We start from the raw sequence: 10,881 nt of genomic DNA, 5'->3' as shown, positions 1-10,881 counted from the left end.
GTCAGTGGGGTTCACCACCCCCCTGACTTTCTCCTGCAAGGAAAACAGGGGACACAAAACAACACCTGCAAGGCTGTTTTGTGTTCCTGAGGATTGTTTTAATTCCTTCTCATGTTTTTCCCAGACTACTTTCTCAGGCAAGCCTGAGGAGCTGTGCGGCCTGTAATCTGTACAGGCACTGTGGTTCAGATTTAGCATCCATAGTCTTATGCAAAAATATATTTGATTAATTGAATACACTTTATAGTATAAATGTGTTTACCATTTGCAGTCTGTTTTGAAGGAAGGACCAGTTTGGAATCATTAATATGGTAAACATTCTTCTAATTCAAGTGTGGTGTGAAGTGGCTATATATAAGTATTGTTCCCCACCAGCAGGAATTATTCTATTTTTTTATCATCATGAAATATAGATTATATTGGCTGTGTCTCAGAGGATAGGTATGGAGCTCCTATGAAAATATGACTCCTTTTCTGACACAGATATGAAAATTAGAATTACTGGGATTATATAAAGCATTTTCCAAGATCTTTGAGCCGTTATGTGCCCCCCCCCCCAACCCATATGCACTTTTGGAAATTATGTAAAACTTTTATGAGAATTAAAAAAGCAGGCTCTTTACCAATAGGCTTCAATTCATTATAAACAAATCCTGGCCTCCCGCAATTCAAAAAATGGTTGAGTTGCCTTTAATAGCAATAAACTAGCTTTACTTCCCTTGGAACGCCAGCACCAAACTTTCCATGGATTCTGTAACATTGTTCCCCAAATTTGTGGTGCAGTCAATTTTCATATTCATAAACTCACGCCTGTGTGGTTTATCCCAGTTTTCCTCCAGATGGATTAATTGGTTTGTAAATATAGTGTGATTTTGTTGGTTTTTTTTCCTCCAGAGAATTCTGTGGGATTTTATTCTAAATGTCCATGTGGCATTAAAGATGAGCTCTGAAGCTCAGTATTTGGAAGGATGTGTGGGTGCATACAGTCTGTAAATATCCTGAATGTTCCTAAAATGTCATGGTGTTTTTACTGAGTAAAACACCTTCAGTTATATTTTATCTAATTTAATTTTAGATCTCTATTTTTCCTCGCCCAAACAACACTTTCCACTTACCTGCAAATCCATCTGTGCCGTTCATTATGGTCGGTCCAGGAACAGGAATTTCACCATTTATTGGTTTCCTACAACATAGGTATGTACCAAGTTGTTACCTGAAGAGCAGCCTTTTTATGTTGAGGAGAAATACAGCCTGAGGGTTTGAGTATAAGTCCAGGGATTTTTTTTTGTCCTTTTTGTAATGGTGGTGTGCTGATTATAAGCAGTCTTAATAATTTTAAACAAGCATTGCTTGTGTACTTACTTTTTTCAAAGCAGTAAAACTGACATTTTCATCTGATTGGATTTGCTCTTCATAGTAGATATATGAGAAATTGGGTGAATTGCAGAAATAGTAATAAGAAAATAATTTTTTTATCTCTATGTGTTGCTGGTGGAAGTTCTGTAAGAGGATGATAGCTTTTATAAAGTGTTGATTGGCTTAACTTTGTTATTCAAATTCCAATTCTTTGAGAAGTGATATCTATATTAAAAGGTATGATGAATGTCAAGTTTTCTCTCATATTCTGTTATTTCTATGTGGCTTACATTTTGGTGTTTTAAGATGAGGAGCTTGGCACCAGAACCTTCAACTCAGCAGTAGTCTTGGTGTTCGTGTGTGAGGGAAGGTGGATTTTTTATTTTCCCTCTCCAACTCCAGCAGTGTAATTTTGCAAGGCAAAGAGATGTTTGTTCAAAGAGTGACAGCACGTCACCAAGAATATGTAAAAACTTGATCATTCTGAGGAAAAGAACAGGAGGAGTGAAGGATTTGGCTGAGAATGGTTCTAAGTTTTAAGGGTAACCAACACATATTCCAGTGTAACTCATTAGTTCTATCAAGGTAATGGAGCTTCTTGGGTCCTATAACAAATTTTAAAACATTTTATTTGAGACAAAAGTGAAATTTTGATATGATATTTCTAACTCCATGTTTTGCTTTAACATTGTGTATTTCTTAATTTTGCTTCCCAAATATTCCTTTACCTCTCAAAAGTATTTTGCATTTTAAAGTGAAATCTCTCTCTCACAATGTAACTAGAAAATAGCAGGTAAAACTCCTTTAAAATAATACTTCCAGCATTATTTCAAGAAAATGAAATATTTTTTCTGATGATGTTAATAAATAGTTAACAAATTGTTAAGTTAATAAATTGTTATTCATAAAATCTAGCAGGTATCTACAGCTAAATCGAAAGCCTTCATAAAACTGCTGAGTTTTCCTAGGAGGTTTTACATAGGTTCCAGTGAAGGATAAAAGGTAGTGATCTCCTTATTCAGCAGTCAGGATTATTTTGTGAGGTGTTTCAATGTGTCAGTCTTGACTGTTTCAATATGAAACTGGCCAAAAAAAAAAAAAAAAATTTGAAAATGATTGATCTTGAACTGAGTAGTCAAGAAAATCAAACGGGGGTTTGACTTTGATTTACCTAAATTGTTTAACATTTCTGCCAATCCAGAGTTTTTTTTAAAATACTATTTTAATGAAAATTGGGTTATAGATATTTCAGATTCTGCATTTTTTTAAAACAGGATTGGATTTTTTTTTGTCTCTAGGCAAAAGCTCAGAGAACAACATACAGACTGGGTATTTGGAGAAACATGGCTGTTTTTTGGCTGTCGGCATCAGGATCGAGACTATTTGTTCAAGCAAGTTCACTATTTTGCATCTATTTTGTATTCATCAGGGAATGCTCATCTCTGAGCCATTGCTAACAGTTTTTGTTACCTTTCAGAGATGAACTCCAATGTTTTCTTGAAAATGGAACCTTAACTCATCTTAAGGTTTGTTTCTCAAGAGAGACTTCAACTGCAGAAATGACCCCACCTAAATATGTGCAAGATGTCCTTAGGCTTTGTGCTAAGGAAGTTGCCAGAGTCCTGCTGAAAGAGGGAGGTTACTTCTATATATGTGGGTGAGTAGAGTGGAAATGGATGGTTCAGAAAGAGAGTAGAAGTTTGAGGTTTTAGAAAAACTTAGATTTGACTGAAAGAAAGGACCATTATGATGCTGAAAGAGCCTTCCTGGAGAGCTAGACTGTCATCCCTGTGTCCACTGTTTTCCAGTATAATCTTGAAATACAACTTGTAACCATGCAGTTCCACCGATTGTTTTAGTTGCTTATTATTTATTTTCCTTTTTTTTTTTTTCAGCATTCAATTAAATTATAGGAGGTTTCAAGCCAATAGATTTCTCTTTAGAAAATGAGGTATATGAATTGATGTGATGAGAAGCTGCTTATTTGTGAGACAATAGCAGTCTTTTGCTGTGTTTCAGGTTTGGGTGCTCCAGAATGCTAAAGCTGTGTCATAGTAATACATTTTACAGTGGGAGGTTTTGTTTGTGAATGCTAACTTACCTGGAGGATCAAGATTTTTAGAAAGTGTGTTGATAAATGGACAAACTGTTTGAATATAAGGCCCAATGTTAATGTCTTCTCCAGCATTTATAAATGTTAGCTATTTATATTAAAAATAGCATTATTAATAAGTGAGGAGTATGGTAGCAATTTTTGTAGGTTTTTTTCTTTAATATTGAAAACATGTAGGAATCCAAACTCAATCAGCGGGTCCAGTTCTTTCTTTTAAAGAAACCAATTATTCTCTAATAGCTCAACATTAGTTATGAATTACAGCATGCTGAAAACAATGTAGTTTGAGAGAAACCCTAGTTAATGTCCATGCTCAGCTACTAGAAAACTCTGAGAATCATGCTGTACAACATAAAAGTTTTATTTTTGTTTAGGATTTTTTAATGATTCTTTCCTATATTGTCCTGCCTCTGAAGCTATTCATAAGTGGAAAAATACACTATTATGCTTTTCTTCCTCTATCTTTTATTTTTCAGAGATAAGAAGCACATGGCTGATGGTGTAAGTGAAGCCATAGTAGACATTTTAAGCATGGAAATGGAAGCTGACACATTAGAAGCAATGAAAATCCTTGCCATGCTTCGAGAAGCAAAACGATATTTGCAAGACGTTTGGAGCTAAATGTTTAGCTTTTTCTATATCATTGTAGTACAAAATACTTTCTTTTACACATATGTTTTTGATTAAAAGTTACCGCCAAAAGTTCTGTCAGTAGTCACACAAAGGTTAACTTTCTCTATTGACCTTTCCAACAGGAACATGAAACCTTTGAAATTACAACAAACCAGGCTGGCCTTTGAAGTGTATGGTTTTTGGTTTTTTAGAGATGTTTCATAATGGACTGTCTCAGTGCCTTGATTTTCTTGCCTTAAGATTGGGTTGTTGTATAAACTAAAAACGCACTTTTACAAGCATAATGGTATATTGACATTACATCATGTATTTTGTCCTATAATATATACATAAAGAAGCTACAGAGTAATTATGTTACACACTGATCTGTGCATCATGAAATACATTACTGACTTACCAAGATTTATGTGAATGCTTCCTAAATACTTCCTGAGACTGCTTACATTTTTTCTTCTTGCACAATGACAGTAACTGCCAAAAAGGAATGAATGTCCAGGATGTTGCACAGAAAGGTTAGTGAAAAATTTCAGCTCCAAAGTTTTCTTTAAATAATAAGCTTTTTGATCACATCATTATATCATGTCTCAATGTCTCACACCATTCTAATGCTTATTAGATCTTCCTTCATAATTATTTTGAAAATGTTTTCATATCCATCTCTGGTATGTTTGTGATTTAATTTATGAGCAAACTCACCAGCTGTGTTGATTTTGATTGATGGAACAATATTGCTCGGTATATATTTTGTCAGATTACTTAATTAATCTTCTTAAATTGAAGACACAGAAAATATGGTGTTTAGAAATTAGTTGCCCTTACATATGGCCACCTACTGCAAAATAAAGTGGCTGAAAGCAAATTATTGAAGTGTCTGGTTGTCTTTCTAACAAGGGACATTTAGATAAAAATAGATGGAAAAGTAAAAGAAAGTCGTTCATGCTTCTTTTCACAACCCTGCCCTCTTCCCTGTAGTTTTTCTAACTTCTAAACATCCATGTTGTTTCCTGGATTCCAAGTCTTGCTTAGACCTTTAAAGATAAACACAAAATATGAGTGAATATTTTAGACAAATCATTATTTATTTCCTGGGGGGAATTGTTGTTTTGTTTTGACTTACACATAATCAGAACCACATCACTTACTGCTGCTTTTGTTGCTTTCTAGTGATTGTTACTTAACTGGTAGGTAAACTTTCAAAAAATTGTAAAATTAAGATTATCAGTTAGAATAAAATAATGTGTTTAAAGAAGAAACATTCCAGTGAAGTGCCTGGAAGTAAGGTTATGATATAACCTGTGAAATGATTATTTAAGTAACCTTGGAAGAGATTAACTAAAATTTTGTTCAGTTCTTCAGTAGAGTGGTTATATCAATCTCTGTCAAGTAATCTCTACAGAATAAGCTCCATAGAGAGAGGTAGCTTGCAGTAATTGCAAACTGCATTTTTTAATCTTTAGCACATAAAGGAGAGCAGAAGTGCTTCTTTTTCAAAAGTACTCCAATTTTAAACTTTCATGGAAATTATGAACACAGTGCAGATGTCAATAATTAGCATCAGTAAGTCAGATTTACATATTTTTGAAAACTATCAATGAAGGAAAAATCTACTAATATTGGAATAGTAAAGATAAATCTTTAACTACCTTCTGTTGGCTGGGGCTTGTTTGGAAAAAGCACTTCTTATACCATGTGCATTCTCAGCTAGTTTTTGCTGTTCCACTCAAAAGTGCTTGGAGATTACAGGAAAACCAATGATTTTCTGACTGCTAGCTTAAGCTTTCCCTGTATCACTTACAGGTATTCATTTTCATGTCACTTATATCCCACAATTCAGGAGTTGCAGTGACCATTTTGATAATACTGCAGGTCACTGCATGTTTCCCTTTGGGGTATTGACAGCTGAGTATCCTTTTCTGATTATATATGTTGTATACGTTGCATTTGACAGGGTCGATATACAGCTGGTATCCATGCATTTTTCCTCTCCTTTATCAATCCTATACCAAATTAAAACATTTGGATGATTTACTGGTAAATCCTTAGTTAAGTGTGTTAGCTTTATTATGATCTCTTAGAACTACAAAAAATGGTTGCAGTTTTTTATTAAATTTATAACTGCATGGTGCAAAGCCCGAAGTTAAATAACCCCAGCAAATACCACTGTGTGTTATCTGAGGAGGAAGTATTTTTTTCAGTGACATTGAACAAGGGGGACTTCTGAGATACAGGAAGCATGGAGATGGAAAAGGCTTGCAGTAAAAGCTATGTTTTTATTAATTGAACTGTGTTTCTCTGTAATTAGATAATGCTGGTTTATGACTGGGTGGTTCTTTTAGAAAAGCACACAGGGTGGGTTTTACTAAATTTTCTAAACTTAAGCAGGGTATTTTTTTTTATTAGCTTCCTTTAATTTTCTTGTATTAGAGAAATACCATGTATCTGCTTTTCATCAAAATTACAGGATTTGTAACAGAATACCTTTGTTATTTAAAAGAAATAGTGAAGATTGTTACAGACTGTTACATTTAGGTGGTTTGCAGTTTTTATGCTGCTGACAAGGGCTGGTGGTTGTGCTAAAGCTGCTGTCCCAGAGCATTCCTTATGGCCTGTTTTCTCAGTAGTTTTTTAACGCTATTCTGAATTTGTGAAACAGGGTCAATGTTGGATTTTCTCTTATAAAACTTATAAAACTACAGCTTTAAAATGAGGGTTAACTTACCAAATTATTAAAGTAATGACAAATTTTTCCAATTTGCTGCTTCTAAATGAAGGCTGACTTTCCTGCACCTGGAAACAAAGTTAGCATGTTTCTTGCACCTTTTTCCCTTTCCTTTTCCTTCCCCCTTCTCTCCTAACTTTTCGGGAAATCTAGAATATTGGGAGAATTAGAATGAATAGGCTTTTTTTAGCAGTTTCTAAAGATACTAAGCATCTTGAGAAGTTTATTTTGAAAAATTACAAGGCCAGATAAAAGAAATGGCAGAATCACAGAACATCACGTGTGTGTTCATTTTAAGGTTTGAACTTAATGAATGTCACCTTAGGGATTGAATTGGCACAGGGGTGAGGGGTTGGAGAGAGGTTGTTTGCAGTAAACGTACAAGGTGATTAAGTCTCAAAACAAGCTCATAAAGTAAGGAGGGAGCTGTGTTGTAAAGAATAGTTTGTAGGTGATTTTGAACTAGGGAAATAACTTGTTCCTTTCACAATTTCCAGCTATCAGCAGCCATGATTTGTGATGAATCACAGTGTTTTACACAAAATGGAATGTTTTCTTCTAAGTAGATTTAGATCACTAATATTAATCTTTTCGAGTAGTTTTGCAAACACTGGTTTATTTAGTAAAATTGGCTTGTCCTCTGTCAATACTTGTTCTGCCCAACTTTGTGAGGAGAGCAATATCAACTGGTGTGCTACACTTGTTGAGTCTGTTTCACACAGAAGACTTGTCCTACTTTTCATCAGTCCTGGGGGGTGTGTAGTATATTGCTTGTCTTCTTGTTTCCTCTGGAAATTAAGCCCCAATGATATGCGGAATAGAAAGGACCCCTATAACTCGTAGAGTAGTTATTCATTAATATTTCTGAATCAATTCCATTTAATACCCCCAACCCTGTTCCTAATATTCCAGTTAAGTCTCTTCTCATTCTGCCCCTGAAGTGTATCTGCTTTTGTAACCATGTTGCCCAGCCCTCTGATGATGTACTTAGGAAAGAGGAGCAGGCTGGCTGAATCTCAGAGATGTTAGTTTGCATTAGTAATGCAATACACTTGAGAGACCACGCTGGGTTAAATAACAGTTGTTGTTGTCCTGTATTCCTTATTACATATGGGCCAACTTCATAAATTTTAGGTTCAATCTTAGGTTCAGTTTTAGGTGGTGTGGTCCGAGCTTGGGTTACAGGTGATTTGGTTGTTGCACTATGTTGCTGTATTTTATATATTGGTAAAGGTCTGTCTGCACAAACCAGCCTCTGGGATAAGTCGCAATATTAAAGGCTAAAATCCTTGAAACTTGCCTATAGAAAGTAAAACAATGTTCCTGTGTACAAGGATAAGCATGTAAACTTGTGTGTACTAGCCAATAGTAGCTTGCTCTGCCCGCAAACCCTGTAAAACCCTATAAAAGGTGTGCTAAAGATAGAAATAAACGGCATTCACAATTACTTCTGTGAAGACTGGTGAATAGCTTGGGGGTCTTTCAACATTTGGCGCTCCGACCAAGGACACCCCTGCGGGCAGAGGGGCTTTGGAGTCAGCGGAGTGGATCTGGGCGTTAGACGTCGCGGGCTTGGATCGGCACCGGATAGGCAGCCTGAGCGCGGTGAGACACAGAGCGGTAGGACGTGGAAATTCAGGCTGCTGGGGTCGCAACCTTCCCCTTTGCGGGTTGTCATCAGCATGAATGTGGAATTTGCGGCGGCAGATAAACTGCTTCTCTGCATCCTCATTAAACAAGGTGAAGCAGCCCAGGAAAAGGACCTGGATATGCTCATTAGATGGGCTAATTGTCACGGGCATTTGCAGTGCCCACACTGCTTTTTACGGTGCAAGAACAGACTGATATATCGGCTCTGATATGGGAAACAGCAATTACGGAAAAGAACAAGGACACTGTGTCTCTCAGTTGAACTTGGCAGATTGTAATTAATACCTTAAAAGACAGAAAAGCAAGATATGCTGAGGCTGTGAGCCCTGTAATTCTACCTGCGTCACAGCGGCAGATGCCTTCACCTCCCACTGCTGGGCAAGCTATCTCCTATCCATGCTGCCCATGGAGAGAGGGAGGGAGAGTCAAAGAGAAGAAAATAATGAGAAAGAAATTCCACAGCGAACACTGAAACAACGAACAGAATCTGTTCAGTTATGGCAGGATGTGACACATCCAGAAATATTTGCTTCATTTTTGGAGTCACTTTTAAAACTACAATCTTATTTAAGTTCCATCTTTACCACCCTAGAAAAAAAAGAAGCCAAATTTAGATTGGTTTCCACCCGAACCAGGGGGACATGGGGGAGCACTGAGGTGGGCGCAGAGCTGATAAGCTGCAATGATCGCCGCTGTCAGCACCTGGCTGTGAGAGACTTCGTGTAACATCGCCTGCTTTTGTAAAATTGTGCCCTTTTTTCCTCTATCAGCGAAGAACAAGAGAGATTGAGAGAAAAAACTGCATTTGTTAAAGTTAACTTTGTGAGGTTTTTTTATCTTTCTCTCTATTTTTCCTCACTGCGAGAGGATGTGGAGAATGTGAAGAAAGATAATAGCAGCAGGGCAGGCAGTCAAAACCCCCCCGAGCTCCCTCTCTATGAAAAAGCACCGGGATTATACTCAGTTTGTTAAAAAGTCATGATTTATTGGGTTTTCAAAATGTTTTTATATACCATAGTAGAGTTTTGTGTTTTAAGTAATTTTGAGTTTATGCAATTGCAGTTTTTAGAGTTTTACTGGAAAAATTATTGTGATTCTTTGAACATTAAAAAAAAAAAAAAAAAAAAAAAAAAGAGAGACAGATAGAAAGTGTTTAACAGAAGTTGCCTTGCAATAATTGGTTTTAGAACCCAAGGTTGAAATATGGAGTGATTTACAGCTTCTAGGAAAACCTTCCAATTAATGTTATCTACAGAACAGATTTATGGTTTAAAAAATAATTAGTTAAGAGAACTTTACTGTACAAGACAAAGTTAAGTTGAAGTATATATTATCCATTTGCTTGTTTTTCCACAACTTTAATAAGGTAATTTTAATGTGAGTTCTTTTGTTACATAAAACACATATAACTGCATATATACCAATTTGGATTTTGGATTTTAGTTTAAAAATTGGACTTGATGCTTTTGAAAAGTGCTACAAAAGCTGGATGGCAACCTGCCAAATCCCATGTTGTGGTTTTTCTCTAGAAAAACTACACTTTAAAATCCTAACCAATTTAAGCATATACTAGGCAAATTCCTGTTATGAATAAGTATTTTTAGTAACATTTGCAGTTATTATGGGTTATTCTCAAAGCTAGATGACATAGAATTGTGATGGATTTGTTACATTTTTATAATCTTTATAGTGAATCCATGTTACTGTTATATTGTGTTTAAAAGGTATATATCAAACTTTTAGTTGCTTTTTGTAGTAACAGAATAAGATTAAGTTAAGTTTTATATTTAATATAGATTAAGTGTTAATAAAATTAAGGATAGTCGAGTTTTATTATGCTTAGGCTTGAATGTTTTTAAGTTAAGTTTTCTAACTTAGATATTCTTTTAAGGTTAAGTTTGATATTTCCTTTTGTCATAAATAATTATTGTTAGGTTTAAATATTGTTTAATTTAAATTGTTTTATGTTTTATTGGAGACACTTGTCTAAACTGCAAAGTATAGTTATTTTCCTAGAGATATGAAGATAGCCACAACTGAAACAAATGAACACCTGCTTGTGGATAGAAGTGAATGCAGTCTGTGACACCCTGCACTTCATCAGGAGTTCTATTGGTTGTTGCAATCTTTGCAGTTTTTGTTATAGCCTTCTTATTTTTCAGTGTTTCCAGAATTTTAAGAAGATGTACCATTGCTGAGGATCAGCTGCCATGGGGGAGGCTTCAGATTAAACCAACTGCTGCATGGTTTAATTGGTCTGGTACCTAAGGCTTCTGATCATTTGATTTGTACAAATGCATTTTAACAGTTTGCTGTGCTGTAAGCATCTCATAGCTGCCACTATTGAGAACCTTGTTTTAAAAATGAGTTAAGAGGCATCTTTCCAGTTTAAAGCCAGGCCCTGGCCAAG

General features: G+C 35.6%; 1 protein-coding gene across 3 annotated transcripts in view; it reads left to right on the top strand.

Annotated features, from left to right (window-relative positions):
- The window catches only part of MTRR (5-methyltetrahydrofolate-homocysteine methyltransferase reductase), a 39,650-nt gene extending 34,686 nt beyond the window's left edge, over positions 1 to 4,964 (top strand). For all 3 annotated transcript variants that reach the window (XM_015618630.3, XM_015618631.3, XM_015618629.3), the window contains 4 exons: positions 1,076 to 1,194; positions 2,655 to 2,747; positions 2,834 to 3,013; positions 3,946 to 4,964. In XM_015618630.3, the coding sequence (XP_015474116.1) occupies positions 1,076 to 1,194; positions 2,655 to 2,747; positions 2,834 to 3,013; positions 3,946 to 4,090 (537 nt within the window). In that variant the 3' untranslated portion in view covers positions 4,091 to 4,964. The remainder of the gene's footprint in view (positions 1 to 1,075; positions 1,195 to 2,654; positions 2,748 to 2,833; positions 3,014 to 3,945) is intronic.
- Positions 4,965 to 10,881: the final 5,917 nt, after the last annotated feature.

Source organism: Parus major, chromosome 2 (genome assembly GCF_001522545.3).
Source record: "Parus major isolate Abel chromosome 2, Parus_major1.1, whole genome shotgun sequence".
Lineage (NCBI taxonomy): Eukaryota > Metazoa > Chordata > Aves > Passeriformes > Paridae > Parus > Parus major.
The sequence above is the reverse complement of the archived record's forward strand: the minus strand, read 5'-3'. Positions and strand labels throughout refer to the sequence as shown.